The 15,616-nt window shown below is 49.2% G+C and overlaps 1 protein-coding gene across 1 annotated transcript in view; it reads right to left on the bottom strand.

Annotated features, from left to right (window-relative positions):
• Window positions 1-1,166: 1,166 nt before the first annotated feature.
• The window catches only part of eif4g3a (eukaryotic translation initiation factor 4 gamma, 3a), a 64,212-nt gene continuing 49,762 nt past the window's right edge, over window positions 1,167-15,616 (bottom strand). Inside the window, exons 22-36 of the mRNA XM_080547941.1 lie at window positions 15,036-15,140; window positions 14,547-14,694; window positions 13,857-14,005; window positions 8,240-8,330; window positions 7,927-8,056; window positions 7,061-7,278; window positions 5,666-5,781; window positions 5,166-5,338; window positions 4,391-4,516; window positions 3,840-3,921; window positions 3,553-3,651; window positions 3,117-3,263; window positions 2,390-2,471; window positions 2,129-2,275; window positions 1,167-1,812 (exon numbers count right to left, since the gene is read on the bottom strand). Coding sequence (XP_080404067.1) covers window positions 1,631-1,812; window positions 2,129-2,275; window positions 2,390-2,471; window positions 3,117-3,263; window positions 3,553-3,651; window positions 3,840-3,921; window positions 4,391-4,516; window positions 5,166-5,338; window positions 5,666-5,781; window positions 7,061-7,278; window positions 7,927-8,056; window positions 8,240-8,330; window positions 13,857-14,005; window positions 14,547-14,694; window positions 15,036-15,140 — 1,995 coding nt within the window. The 3' untranslated portion in view covers window positions 1,167-1,630. The remainder of the gene's footprint in view (window positions 1,813-2,128; window positions 2,276-2,389; window positions 2,472-3,116; window positions 3,264-3,552; window positions 3,652-3,839; window positions 3,922-4,390; window positions 4,517-5,165; window positions 5,339-5,665; window positions 5,782-7,060; window positions 7,279-7,926; window positions 8,057-8,239; window positions 8,331-13,856; window positions 14,006-14,546; window positions 14,695-15,035; window positions 15,141-15,616) is intronic.

Here is a 15,616-nt window from a genome sequence, read left to right as displayed (position 1 = left end):
CGAGAACCCACCGCCACATTCAGGCCAAGGCCCCTTTCTCAACTGTTAGAAACATTCCTAGCATCCTCTCCTCTATACGACACTGGCTTCCTACTAAAAACACATGGGAGGAGAAGATCTATGTTCCTCCCCATAGATGTTCTCCTCCAGTGCTTTTTGAGAAGAAGCGAGTGGAGGACAGAACAGCGCCAGGATGTGATGTAATCAACTCTCTAACCGTTGAGAAGGACCCCGGATCTCAACTCTCTAACCGTTGAGAAGGACCCCGGATCTCAACTCTCTAACCGTTGAGAAGGACCCCGGATCTCAACTCTCTAACCGTTGAGAAGGACCCCGGATCTCAACTCTCTAACCGTTGAGAAGGACCCCGGATCTCAAAAGTCTTCCTGTGATACCGCGCATTCCTCCCCAATCTTCCACACCCTCCTCAAAACTCATAGGAAGAGAAGATGGCTGAGGTTCCTCCACTCTGACCTTCTCCTCCATTGCTTTTTTTTGAGGAAAGACTTCAGATTCGACGACAGCACCAACACTCCTCTCCATCCTGTTCCTGGGCCCGGTGAACTCGTCCACAGACCATTAAAACAGACATTCCACTTTGAACATGGAAATTAATTGACATCTTTAAGTTCAGACTGTAATGCAGTAACAATCTGAAAACATTGTAGTACAGTACAGACATCCCCCACGCCACAAAATAACCACCATAGCAGTTTTGATGTTTTTTTAAATACCTTTTTTGTCTTTAATGTATTTACAAGCTTTTAATTGGCTCTGTAGGTCTGAAGTATTACAAGCACTTCATGTTCAGCAACCCTGGCATTTGCTTTTTAAACTTGCATTTTGCTCATTTTATTTGAATGTATCTATTGTTCTTTGTTGTTGTAGTTTTATTCATGTTTATTTAAAGTTCTTTTGTGGACTGATTTGCATTGCTTCTTGAATGCATACCTCGGCCTCATCTGAGGCGTATGTACATATCACGTAGAGCAAGCCAAAGCAGAGGGGACACTTCCTGGTTATTCACTGACAACCTTTGACCTTAGACCTGTATGACAACGTCAACATGTCCCTGTGCATCCATCCGTCCATCCACACTTTTCTGCCTTCCCCATCATCATCAAAATAACTTTGTTTTACCCTGTTTTCAACCAAACAACTTGGAATCCAGGGAGGCTATTTATTTCACAATTATTGTTATTGTTATTATAATTAATAATATTGTTATTTCTATCGTCATCAATGTTCTCTTCATTGTGAGCATTCTGCAAATGTTAAATAAACTTCCATATTTGCAGTCCTTAAAAAAATAATAAATTAAAGTCCAGAACCTATGTATCTTTAAGTCTCTTCTTAAAAAGTAACAAAAGAAAAGTAAGTTAAAATTTAAAACAAAAATATTTTCTATGTATAATACATGTATTTAGTGCTTCCGCCGTTGGAATTTCTCAAACACAAAATGGCGGCGTCTCAGAACCGTACCGCAGAAAAAATTCCAGCCGTAAACATGTCGTCCTGCCCGCACGCATTCTGTTTGTTTGTTTGTTTGTTCTGCTATGAGGTTGCAGTTATTCTATGTAGCGACAGCTGGCCTCCTGTCCAGGGCTCGCGGCGGCCGCCTCCTCGCTCGTCAATTGTCCTCCGACTCCTCCTCGGCCTCCCTCAGCCAGGTGAAGAAGGCTGTGACCGACTTGAGGGCCACGCCTTTGCCCAGCTGCTCCGCGGGGTCTTTGCTCGTCTCCCACTTGTAAAAAGCGTCCTCCGAGATCACGTCCTCGTCGTACAGACAGTCGAAGAACATCCGGAGCAGGTCTGGAGGGAGGGTTAGTGGTGGGGGGAGGCAGGGAGGGTTAGAGGTGGGGGGGGAGGGAGGGAGGGTTAGAGGTGGGGGGAGGGAGGGAGGAACAAGGACAGGGGGGGGGAGAGAGAGAGTGAGAGGGGGGAGGGAGGTAGGGGGAGAGAGGAAACCGCATGAACCATAAATTCCCAATCCAATCTTCGTTTGTCTATAGTAGGGCTCGGCGTTAGAAGCCTATTTGAAATGTACAGCATGAGACAAGACTGCCGAAGGCTGAACGTCTAGTGACAACACGACAGAAGGGGACAGGTGCAGGGGACAGGTACTCACTAGGAGGCTGATCCAGGGTGACTATCAGCGCCTGAAGTGCATAAAGTGCTTGCAGCTGTCGCTCAGTGTCTGAGTTAAGGTACTTGAGTAATACAGGCAATCTCCTCTGGATGATGGCCGTGTCCACTCGACAGGAAGTGCTCTCGTCTGCACGGGAAACAAGGAGAGAAGAAGAGAGAACCTTGGTTGAGCCTGCTCCCCCCTCGGTGATCGGACTCACACAGAAAGAGCAGTGTAACAACAGCCTGACTCTTCTCTTACCTTTCACCGCTGCTTTGCACACGGCCGTCATCAGCGCTCTCAGGAAAGGAGACGAGCTCATCTGAGAGTCGTCTAGATTTGCCTGGGGAGGGACAAGGAGGAGGGGGAGGAGGAGGGGGAGGAGGGGGAGGAGGAGGAGGAGGAGGAGGAGGAGGAGGAGGGGGAGGAGAACGCAAAATGTCTTTAGTCAAACACAGGTGCATCCAACCACAGGTATTCTTGAAGCTTTCTCTGTAACGCTTCACTTGAAACACGCCGCCTCGGCATAAACAGGACACAACAAGGGAGTCAGAAGATGTTCTTTATTCGGAATCCTACGGCAGGTGTACAGTACCTCTACCCCCAGTGTTCTGGGTTGCTTACTTGGAGAATAGCGAACGACATTCTGGATCTAATGGGATCTACCCAGTGTTCAGGAGAATATAACAAGTGTTCTAGACGGTATGGTTCCGTACACAGAGCTAGAACACTGGTTCTAGACAGGGTCTAAGGACTAACCCTGGTTCTAGACAGGGTCTAATACTAGAACCAATGTTTGTCCTAGCTATGGGTCTACGGTGATAACAAGGCTGTAGACTTGAGAGTCCCACCCACCCACACCCACAGCCACAGCCACACCCTTCAGAGTCTTTCCATACCAGCACAGGGTAGACATCTAGGCTGATGCCTCAACCATTGTGTGTGTGTGTGTGTGTGTGTGTCTATACGTATGTTTTTGTTTGCGTACCTCTACCCAGTCGAAGATCTGCTCGTCACTAGCCATGTCCTCCAGGAGGAACCTCTCCAGCTGACGGTTGAGCTCCTCGGGGGACAGAGTCTTCTTAGACAGGGCCGCCTCCGGGCTGGAGTCGTCCGCCACGGTGAACTGGAGCTTCTGATGGGGGGAGGGGAGGGGAGGGGAGGAGGAGTGGAGAGGAGAGGGGAGAGGAGGGGAGGGGAGGGGAGAGGAGTGGAGAGGAGGGGAGAGGACAGGAGAGGAGAGGAGGGATGGAGGGGAGGGGAGGAGGAAAGCAGGATAGAGGAGAGGAAGAAGAGGAAGAGGAGGAGGAGGAGGTGGTGTTAGGGTTGCTTGGTGACATCGTGTTTGGCTAGGTCGCTGTCAGTGTGTATCTGTTCAAGGGCTCAATGTCACTCCGGGGGGGGGGGGGGGGGTTATCTCGAACCTGCTCTGAGATGAAAGCCTGGACGTCCTCTCCTTCAGGCAGGAAGTCACTCCAGCTGAGGTCCGCCTCCCGCCACAACACGCCCACTTTCCTATGGCTCTGTAAGACAACAACAACAGATCAACACTTAGGTCCAAGAGTGAGCACCATGCTCACGCACACCGTGAGACTGTAGTCTAAATCATGGGCGATCACGTCCGGACTCAACAAGTCAAGACATCAACTGGTTCAGAAACACTCAAAAACAAGAGAACAAAGACAAAAAAAGACGAGGACGTCACACTCACCATTTGTTTGCATAGTATGTGCAGTATTTCAGAAAATAAGACCCCAGCTCTTCCCACAGGAAGTAAAGGTTTGCTTAATTCACTGTGAACAAACGAGAGAAGAAGAAGAGAGATTGGAATCGCTGGAGCGTGGCTGTTCCTGATTCCTGCTGTTTTCCGACAGTTTTCTCAGTTCCTATCTCGGCTCGCAGGCCGACACGGCACACAGCGGAGGTCAGGGGGACAACGTCAACACCGTTTAATGAGACAGAGGAGAGAGCGAGCACTCGCTAGCTACGGGGACGGGCAAGCTCTGAGAAAAGGCAACACATGGATCTAGCAGACTGTGTTTGCGATTATCGGTCAACTCGTCACAGAATGAAGGCCGTAGTACAAAACACACAGGGTGAAAGGTCATTTCGGGAGGAGTTCAGAGGCTTTGTGAATCTCTTAACACTTTTGAATCAGTCTGTTTACTTAATAGAAGGGAATGGGACTAAGTAGTGTTTCTCATAGAGACGCTCCCCTCCTTCAGCATGTTTAAGGTGTATACGTGTGTGTGTGTGTGTTACCTAAAGAGCTCTCTCATAGAGAAGCCCCCCTCCTTCAGCACAGGGCTGAGCAGCTCTGCGAGGTACAGCCAGATGTGGGGAATGTCTATGGCCATGTCGTCTGCCAGCTCCAGGGTGTCCGCAAACCTGGGGGGGCACACACACACGCGCACACACAGACACAGACACAGACACAGACACACACACACACACACACACACACACACACACACACACACACACACACACACACACATACACATACACATACACATACACATACACAGTTAGCGCGAGGTAGGATCTCTGCTTCAAAATGGTGCGCCACAGAGATGCTAGTAGGGCTTCCACACCCTCCCGGGGCTAATCCCACTGTAGCGCCAGACTGTCCCCGCGGCGCGGCTAGCCCCTGTCCCGTGCAAAAACTATTGCTAGCGTGGAAATCTCCCTTTAACATTCCCCTTTACACTCTGCGGCACTACGAGAGGCTCAGCCCAGCAGTGTGAAAAGGGCCATCAGGTAACCCGGGATAAACCCAGAACGACAGGAAAGAGAGGTGTAGGGACAGGAAGTAGAGGTAGGGACAGGAAGTAGAGGTAGGGACAGATACAGAGGTAGGGACAGGAAGGAGAGGTAGGGACAGGAAGGAGAGGTGTAGGGACAGGAAGTAGAGGTAGGGACAGATACAGAGGTAGGGACAGGAAGGAGAGGTAGGGACAGATACAGAGGTAGGGACAGGATACAGAGGTAGGGACAGGATACAGAGGTAGGGACAGATCCAGAGGTAGGGACCCACCCTTGGTAGAACTGGGTCTTGGGCAGGATGTCCTGCTGCACCAGCTGGTAGAGCAGCTGGCCCATGTGGTCCCGGGTGATCTGGCTGCGCTCCAGGGTGGACTCCACCCCCACGCGCACGAACACGTGGAGCTGGCCGGCCAGGTCCATCTCGATCACACACAGCACTGCCTCCTGCGGGGGGGGGGGGCAACACAAGCACACGGAACACACACATGGAACACAATACAAATAAGAGTGCAAAAAAGCAGAATCCGCACACTCAAATCTGGGCAATGAACAACGATCTTTGCACAGATTCTTTTGAATGTCTATGACCGAAAGCTTGCGATAAACGACGTTTTTTGCACAGATTTGAGTGTGCAGATGCTGCTTTATTTTGCACAAGGCGATAATAAAGTAGAATCTCGAAAAAAAACACAAATGCGTGTGCACGACAGATGGCGTTTCCCCAGCATGCCCTTTGTTGTGCCGCCACGGTATCGTAGGACGGCGGCGTACCTTGGAGTCGTTGATGTGCAGGAACTCGTCGATGATGGCCTTGGACTTCCTCTCCATCTCCTCCTCGGAGAGGACCGGCCTGTCTGGGGTCTGGGGGGCTGCGGGCTCCGCTTTCACTGCAGGGGGGGGTGGTGGAGGGGCAGCACTGTCACAACAACTCTCGACTGTGTGTGTGTGTGTGTGTGTGGGGAGTGGCTTTGTGTATGTGTCATAACAGATTCCCATTCAGTCTGTGTGTGTGTGTGTGTATGTGTGGGGGTGGGTGAGTATGTGTCACAACAACAGCTTTAGCTTTCCATTCAGTCTCTGTGTGTATGTGTGTGTGTGTGTGTGTGTGTGTGAGAATGAGTCACAAGCCCCCAAATGTGTCAAATGAGTCACTACCTATCTGCTGTCAGGACTGCAGAGTCTCTACCTATCTTCTGTCAGCACTGCAGTCACTACCTATCTGTTGTCAGGACTGCAGAGTCACTACCTATCTTCTGTCAGGACTGCAGTCACTACCTATCTTCTGTCAGGACTGCAGAGTCACTACCTATCTGCTGTCAGGACTGCAGAGTCACTACCTATCTGCTGTCAGGACTGCAGAGTCTCTACCTATCTGCTGTCAGGACTGCAGAGTCTATACCTATCTGCTGTCAGGACTGCAGAGTCACTACCTATCTGCTGTCAGGACTGCAGAGTCTCTACCTATCTGCTGTCAGGTCTGCAGAGTCTATACCTATCTTTCACCTTAGACTGAAGACCTCCATCTCTTCAGGCTACATCGTGACTATCCCTCCAGTCCTAACGACCTCCTCATCCCCACCAAATAAACATTAAAGAAGAGATAATTCTTCCTTCTCCTAGCGTTGTGACTGCCAATGGCCCCTGGTCCTCCTAGCATAGATTTATTTTTCTTATGATGACTGATGGACAAATGTGTACTTTGCTTGTTGTAAGTTGCTTTGGATAAAGGCGTCTGCTAAATGTCAAAAATGTTAATGTCACAGTAGCTTTCCGTTCAGTCTGTGTGCGTGAGTGTGTGAGTGTGTGTGTGTGTGTGTGTGTGTGTGTGTGTGTACACTGTGGCTCTAACACACTGGATATGTCTTTGTGTTCGTGCCCTGAGTGTGCGTGTGGGTGTTGGTATCTCCACTGCAGACTGTTGTCTTTCTATTCATGTTCATGTACTCTTCATGTGTGTGTGTGTGTGCGCATTTCCTGGGTTTGAGAGTGTGTGTGTGTGTATTCACTGAGTTTTAAAGTATGTGTTCGCTGAGTTTGAGAGTGTGTGTGTGTGTGTGTGTGTGTATATTCGCCGAGTTTAAGCATGAGTGTTTGTGTATACTCGCTGAGTTTGTGTGTGTGTGAGTGTATATTTGTTGAGTTTAAGCGTGAGTGTGTGTATCTCACCAGGCTCCCTGGCTCTGCTGCGTTCTGCAGACTCAGTCTTGTCCTCGGATTCGCTGGGTCTCCGGGGGGTGTCGGACCCCTCCCTGTCCCTGCGGAGGTCCTCCGGCGCCGGGCCCTCCGGGGGCTCCTTGGTGCCCCCGCCCCTGCTGAAGGACCCGGGCCGGGCCGGACCGGAACCCAGCGGCTTGTCGCTGCGCTCCCTCCCTGTACTGCTGCGACTGAAGACACCACACACACAGACAGTGGGGGGGAGGAGCGAGGATGAGGATGTTATTCCAACCAATCTGTTGCACTGCTCTTTCAAAGTTATCCATTTCCTTGTGGGGGATCCTTAATTGCTCAACTGGATTAAATGGATGTTTAAAACGATTCTTAGTCAGTTTTCTGGACAGTAGTGTCAGGTTATGATCAGAAAGACCAGTAATGAAATGATATGTCTTGACTACTCTTTCAGGCTTGTTGCTGAAGATCAGGTCTATCTGTGTCTGGGAGGATGCAGTTATTCTAGTTGGGCCATCTAGAAGTTGTTTAAACTCCAGACCGTCTGTGAGCTGCTTAAGAGGTTTCCTAATTGACTTGTCTAGCCAGTTACAATTCAGGTCACCAAGTACAATCACTTCTGTTTTTGAGTCACACTCTTGAAGTAGCTTTTTGAATGTAATGTAAAAATCCTTGCTAGCAGAAGGTGGGCGATAAACAACAATGAGCACAAAAGACATTTCTCGAGAAAGCTGTACATTCAGACCGATGCATTCTAAGTCATGTTCGAAAGACCAGTTTATTATTGTAAAATAAGACCCTTAAGAGTTCCGTCCAGGAGGGTCCCGTCATAAGTAGCAGGTTCTGCGCGGGGTTCCGTTAGTTACCTGGCCAGGGGGGTCCTCCTGGCGTCGTACTCTGGGCTCTGGGCCGGGGGGGTGCCGGGCTGGGAGGCGGCGGGCTGGAGGGCGGAGAAGCGGTTCAGACTGCTGCCCCCGCCGCCGGACCTGGACAGCTCTGGGAGGAGGAGCGGAGGGCGTTAAGATGACGTGGTCTGTCTAGACCCTGGGTCAGCGTGTGTGTGTGTGTGTGTGTGTGTGTGAGTGTGTGTGTGAGTGTGTGTGTGTGTGTGTGTGTGTGTGTGTTGGAAGGTAAATTCTTGGTGTGTGTGTGTGTGTGTGTGTGCGCGCGTGTGTGTACCTGAGTCTGCGGCCTTGGCTCCTCCGCTGCTGCCCTTCATCCAGTTGAACTGAGCTCTCGGCCCCAGCTGGATCTTCTCATCTGTCTGAGGCTGCAGGGAGAGAACCACACGTTACACACACACACACACCAAGAATTTACCTTCCAACACACACACACACACACACACCCCCCAAGAGTTTACCTTCCAACACACACATCGTTATGAACATCAACATCATTATAAACTATTTCCTGTTTGTTTTTCCTGCAGAGCGCAGTGTGTCGCGTCCCTGTATGAAATGTGCTGCACAGACACAGTCTGATGTGACATGACATCATGTAACCCACAAGGCCTACGACAGACGGTCTGTGGGGAGGGCTGAGGTACGGCCTGGTGATACGCAGACACAGGACTCATGAGCAATGCAGTTGCGTCTTTCCACCAGCAGGGGGAGTGTTGCTCCAGCCCTGCTGTGCTGCGTGTCCTTGTAGTACCTCGTCTACCCAGCAGCTGGTCGATACAGTATGTATGACTGAACTGGATCAGATGAGGACAAGGCTGTGTGTGTGTGTGTGTGTGTGTGTGTGTGTGTGTGTGTGTGTGTGTGTGTAAAGACAGTACAGTGCCAACACAGCTTGATCAAATCTGTGCATTTGCAACAGAAATGTCAATGGAGGCTCTGAAGCTTGTAGAACAATGACGTTACAGTTCTACAACTCACACTACTGTGAATAGGGGACGATAGCACATCTAAACATTTGCAAAGACATATGCACAAAGTGACTGGTGCTTATTGATCAATGACATCATGACTAACGCGGCAGTCACGCCGCCCGGTCTCGTCTCTTCACTACGCTGGCTCCCCGCTGGTGGAATGAGCTTCACGCGGCTGTCAGAACTGCAGAGTCACTACCCATCTTTCGTCAGAGACTGAAGACCTCCATCTCTTCAGGCTACACCTTAACTGCTCCTCCTGAGACATCTACTACCCCCAGCACTGTGTCTCCAGAGACACCTGCTTCCCCCCCCGATATACTGTTTCTCCTGAGATTTCTACTAACCCCTTATACTGTTTATTCAGTGTCTACTATTAAAAGTAAATAAATGAATAAAAACGTTCTTCTCCTAGACAACTGCCAATGGCCGCTGGCCTGAACTAGTTTACTTCTCCTGCTACGACTGGTGGATTGATGATTCACTTACTTAGTCAAATGTAATTGATTGTAAGTCGCTTTGGAATAAGCCGCCTGCTAAATGCCAAACATGTAATAATGTAAATGACTACAGTTGTCCCAAGGGGAAACGAAACCGAAGGAATTCAAGGGAGGACTGAAGGACTTCTAGGAAAAACGGCGGCATGTGATGTCATCTGTAACTTGTAGAGGCTTGTAAAAGGGGACTTTCCTCCCAAACTCAACCGTGCCCTAATTAGAACAATGACTCATCACCGCTCCTGAGCCTCTGAACAGACACATACTGTAGCTGGAATCACACCAGCTCTCCACTCTCCTACACACGAGCTGGATAGAACATGAAACTAAACACACTGAAGGACAGACGACAGGTCAAACATGACTCATACGTTTAGTGATGCTCCGATCTGATCGGCGCCGATCGGTATCGGCCGATATGGCCTTGATCGGTTTTGATCGGAGTTCTCAAAACGGCCGATCAAACATGACCGATCAGTTTACAAAATGGCGTCGCCAGTCTGGAAATATTACACAGTGTCGGAAAGAGACAACAAATACACCGTTTGTAATGTCTGCTCAAAAGAAATACCTCGGGGAGGAACGCACGCAAGGTCTTTCAATACCACGAATATCATACGGCATTTGCTGCGTTCGTCGATTCGCTCAGAGAGCGCCGAAGCGCACACTGGGCTCGACGTCATAAAGGGACCGAGTGCTTTGATTGGACGAGAGGCGTTCCACGAGTGCTGGTCAGAGTTCCAGCGCGACTTCACGAGCGTAGTGTAGGTAGTGTTCACCGACGTCATGTGACCCCGCGAGCAGGAAGTCACTTGGCCCATAGCAACAACAACTATTAGCGCGTGAGTTTTAGGTCTTCCTCTGTGCACCTTGCACAAGTGTAGATAGCGAGCGACTTTTCAGCAGCAGGACATATTTTAGATGATAAGAGGAACAGGCTGAGTGCCAAAAACGCTGAGATGCTTGTATTTCTCAAGGCTAATCTGCCAGTGATGCTGCTTAATCAGAAGTAAGGTTTGAGTCTGAAATCTCCTTAGGTGCAATGTTTTGTTTTTTTGTTTTATTGATTATTGCTGACTTGCTGTCTTATCTCCTCCTAAATATGACTTGAAACTGACTGACTTGAAACAGTATTTTATATTTGGCTATAGCCTGTTTATGTTGCAGTTTAGTTTGGGTATGTTTATTGTTCCTCAGGAAAGCTACAGTTACAGTATAAGCTCCAAGTTCTCTAAGAGCCCCTAGTTCCTCTCATTCGAGTGGAATGTTGCACATTTGATGTGACAGTGTACATTTTATTTATTATGATTTTTATTTTCACATTTTATTTGTTTTTCCTGAAGTAAGCTACAGGTGGTTGTGAATTCAATAAAACAGATGGTCGTCAATTCATGATACTTTCTCATCTCCTAATTTCATTTAAATACTTAATATACAATGTCAATGGTGTTAAGAATAATTTAAAACATAAATAATGCTACACAATAAATAGAATGCTTCAATTGCCATTTTCGACGCTGTGATCGGTGATCGGTGATATCGGATCGGCAGATCACTGATTCCAGTGATCGGTGATCGGTGATCGGCACCAAAAACCCTGATCGGAGCATCTCTACATACGTTCATTCCCAATCATTAGCCGACTTCTAACAGCTATGGATGTGAGCCAACAAGCTCAACACAAGCGGTCACACGACCAACCGACACAAGTTAAACATGACGTTACATCTGACTCCGGAATCCACGATTCCATCAAGAACACCCAATATGATGACCATGACCACTCTTATAAGTTACAAGAAATCTTAACTCTTATGAGTTTACTTACACGTGGTCAAATACCTCAAATGATGACTCGAGTCTATGTGTTGCTAACTATGCATGTGAACGGAAGACATTAATGGTAAAACTGTGATAGGTCTAGGTCACGATTATGTTGTGTTGTTTTAACAGAAAATTTGAATAGAGTATCAACAAAATAACCCAACTTAACAGTTTCAAAGCAACATGACTAAGTTTGAACCATATTATGGGTCATGGACAACAGGGGAGAATGGTGCCTGTGACGGGTCTAACCCAAAACTCAAGGAATATCTTGCCGTCCTTCTCCTCAAATATCATTCCCAACAGAGGAGAAGGTGTGAGGCTGTGGCTCAGGAGGCAGAGCCGGCGTCTAATGATCGCAAGGTTGGCGGTTCGATCCCCGGCTGGCCACGTGTCGAGGTGTTCTTCTGGGCAAGACGCTGAACCCCAAATTGCTCCCAATGAGCGGGGCCGGCGCCTTGCATGGTAGCTTGCCGCCATTGGTGTGTCAATGTGTGTGTGTGATTGGGTGAACGAGAGGCCATTGTAAAGACCTTTGGAATAAGGTGCTGTATAAGTCAGTCCGTTTACCATTACAATCACGAGGCTGCGATGTCTTCAGACACATAAAGGAAATGATAAATGGCGAGGGTGTGACTTCTCCAACACTCAGTCAGCTGTGAATAGTTCTACACCTGGAGATCGAGGCTGGCGTCTACAGCTGCTTGAACTCAATTAAGGATCAATACACATGTTTCAGCATAGGACAGTGGGGGAAAAAAAACACGCACGCACGCACGCACTCACAGCGCCTCCCACTGGGACCCCCCTCCCCCCACTGGGACTACACACACACACACACACACACGCACACAATCAATACTGCCGATAATTAAATGGACAGCAGCAGGTTCTTGGTAAGTCTTCTTATCATAATGTATTATATCACAACAACGTCTGCTGACAGTATTTCCAGTGACACTGAGTAACACTTGGGATCGTCTGATCTGGTCGTCCATTGGACCCTCCAGAGTAACCCAACCAACAGAAGCAGAGAGTTAGGTGTTTGAAGGGCGGGTCCTGAGCTAGCCTCCTAGTCACCAGAGAGACGCTGTCTGGCCACAGTGGTCGTGCGACGCGATGCGGGTGGCGTTTGAAAAGACACGGCCATCTTAAGACAACCGAACTGACCCTGGAGGTCGACATTTTCCAATGATAATTTTGTTCATTTCCGATTGTTCGGTTCGGTTCGCCTGGACAGAGCGGTCCTGTGCGGCTCAATAGCCGGCTTTCCACAGCGGGGCTTGCGTGGTGCGTGCCAAGGCCTTGCTTTTTCCACAGTCACTCCCGGGCTACAACAGGGCTTACTCCGGGCCTATTCAGTGCTTAAAACTCAGCAGACGCCTTTCAGCCTCTCCTACCCCCCTCTGGTCCTTACGGAGGGCCAAACCGGGGCGGTTTAAGAGAGAGGATGGGATATTCTTATCATCCAAGAGCTTTTCGTTGGCCAGTGTACTTGGTGGTTGGCAAAAGCATAATCCTAAACAAAACAAGTGAGCTCGCTGCGACTACACAATCGAACAGATCTGAATAGCGCTTTTTCGCAAATATAGAAATGTCAGGAAGTGCTGAAGTTATCCGAACCGGGAAAACGGGAGAATTTGACTCTTGACTGTTGCTATCTCAAAAGTTCTCCGCCTTACGAACTCATGGACCTTCTCCACCTGACGGGCTTGTTCACCAGGTTCGAAGCATTGGGCCTTTGGTCAGTAAAGCCAGGTACACACATAAAGATAATCTGGACGATTTTTGGCCGATTTTCCCCCTTCCGACCAAGGACGGCAAACGCCAGATTATCGGATGGCTCTAAAGATTATCCTACAAGATTATCCTGTGGTGTGAGGTGTGTTAAGAGTCCATTTCTCCCGACAATCTGCTCGGAAAATGCTCGGGGCCGACAATCGTAAATGTTAAACGTGTTCAATATTTACGACCAAAAATCCTTATGTATGTGGGCAACTCCCAACTCCCGACTAGGGTCGTCAGATGGGCTCGTTTTTTTGGGGGTGGAATTAGCGGATTTACACTGTGGTTAGGGTGGAAAATGTCAATCCCATCTGGCAACCCTGCTCGCAAGTCCGATTGTGACGTGGTGGAATGTAGCCAATCAAGAAGCGAGCTGACTTTTTGTTCTTCTGCACTTTATTTGCCCTGTCACACATACACACGCCTCGTACAGGTCAATTACGTTTGATCACTTGATCACTCGAGATTTCTGGCTTGGGGAACGAGACTCTAGACTGTCGTAACGATAATCTTTCTGTATGTGGGGTGCTGAAATGGGAATATCGGCGCACACCACACACAATACGATCAAGGCTGTTCAATCCCAGATTTTTTATCTTCATGTGTGGGGTCTGTCTCAGATAAAAAAATCTGTTAAGACTTTGAAAATCCTTATGTGTGTACCGAGCTTAAGCTGACTGCTAGTAAATAAGCCTCGGCACGCGCCGTCACTGCTGGTGACAAAGCTCGCCGATTCTGATTCTGATTCTGTTCTTGCGCGATTTGATGGAACGCGCCGGTTTTCGTAGGTTTGGCAGGTTTGATTCTCACGTACCTTGGAGATCTTGGGGATCTTGGCGGGGTCGATGGTCCTGCTGTTCTTGGTCATGGGCACCGTGTTCCACGTCTCCTCTCTCTGCTGGACCCTCTGCTGCTCGCGCTGTTCCCTCTGCTGGTCTCTCTGCTGCTGCTGTTCTCTGGGCTCTGTGGAGACGAACGCACTCGTAGAGTTGGTGAATCGCAGATATGTTTAAAACACGTTAGGTAAATGTCAATTTTAGAAATTAGAAAACTAATCTCTCTGGGCTCGGTGGGACACCGTGGACACAGGGAGGACAAAGACGACATTCCAGAGAGAATTCACAGCATCTATGTAGAGTTGCGAAAGGATGACACCCAAATTTGTGGAGAGCTCCATCTTTTTTTTTATAACCAGCTCAGAGGCCTTGCGGTTAGAGTGTCCGCCCTAAGATTTGGAGGTTGTGAGTTCGACTGTCTGTCTGTCTGTCTGTCTCCCTGCCTGCCTGCCTGTCTCCCTGCCTGCCTGCCTGTCTGTCTCCCTGCCTGCCTGCCTGTCTCCCTGCCTGCCTGTCTCCCTGTCTCCCTGTCTCCCTGCCTGTCTCCCTGCCTGCCTGTCTGCCTGCCTGTCTCCCTGCCTGGCTGTCTCCCTGCCTGCCTGTCTCCCTGCCTGGCTGTGCTTTAAGCCTTAAAGAGGATTTCTCCGTGGGTCCTGAGCCTGACTGACCTGGCCTCCTCCCCTTGCTGCCGGAGTCCTTGTTGAGCATCTGCTGGTGGACCTTCCTCTGCTCCTCCTGCTCCTCGATCTTGGCCTCCTTGTGGATCTGCTCGATGGTCTTGGGGCCCTGGTCCACCCTCCTCGACACCCAGTTGTGCTGCACCGCGGACCAGAGATCAGAAAACCACCACCGTTAGAAGACGTGCACACGCACGTGTACACATGCACACACACATACACGCACATGCACACACACATACACGCACATACATACATACATACACGCACATGCACACACACATACACACACACACACGTGTACACATGCACACACACATGCACACACACATACACATGCACACACACATACACGCACATACACGCACATACATACACACACATGCACACACACATACACATGCACACACACGTACACATGCACACACACACGCACGCGTACACATGCACACATACACGCACGCACACACACTCACTCACCAATCGCAGGTCGATTATGTCCTGCAGCATGAACCGTATCCGTGACGATGTCTTTCGCTCCTTGACGATTTTCTCCATCTGATTGAAATACTGATCCATGCGTGGCTAGGGTGAGAGAGAGAGAGAGAGACAGCGAGGGGTCAAGGGCCATTTCCCAAACCATCAACACAACACTGTCATCTTCCCACCAGCTCCTCCAGCAGGACAGAAGCCACAGCCATTTCCTCTCATTACACCCAATTAAGCAACTGTGCAACTTTTACGACTTGGAAGAGAGAGAGAGAGAGAGTGGTTCTGTTGCTCTACTGCCCCCCCCCCCCCCCCCCCCCGAGACCCAACAGAGCCTTTTAGGGGGGCAAGATGGAACAAAAGACAGAGCGATGTTTGAGTGTGTTTCCTTAGATTAGAGGTATTATAACTGTCAATTTAAGCCTGATCTTATGACGGCCAAAAGCAAGCAAAAAGGGGGTCAGCGATGTTGTGAAAACAAGGTGGTGTGAACAGATCGATAGATGTATTTACTCTATCGACCGACATAAAAACAAAATCTATTTTTAAACACTAATAACAGTGAGCTATAA

Source organism: Nansenia antarctica (assembly GCF_963989245.1).
Source record: "Nansenia antarctica genome assembly, chromosome: 18".
Lineage (NCBI taxonomy): Eukaryota > Metazoa > Chordata > Actinopteri > Argentiniformes > Microstomatidae > Nansenia > Nansenia antarctica.
This window is presented reverse-complemented; position numbering and strand designations above follow the sequence as displayed.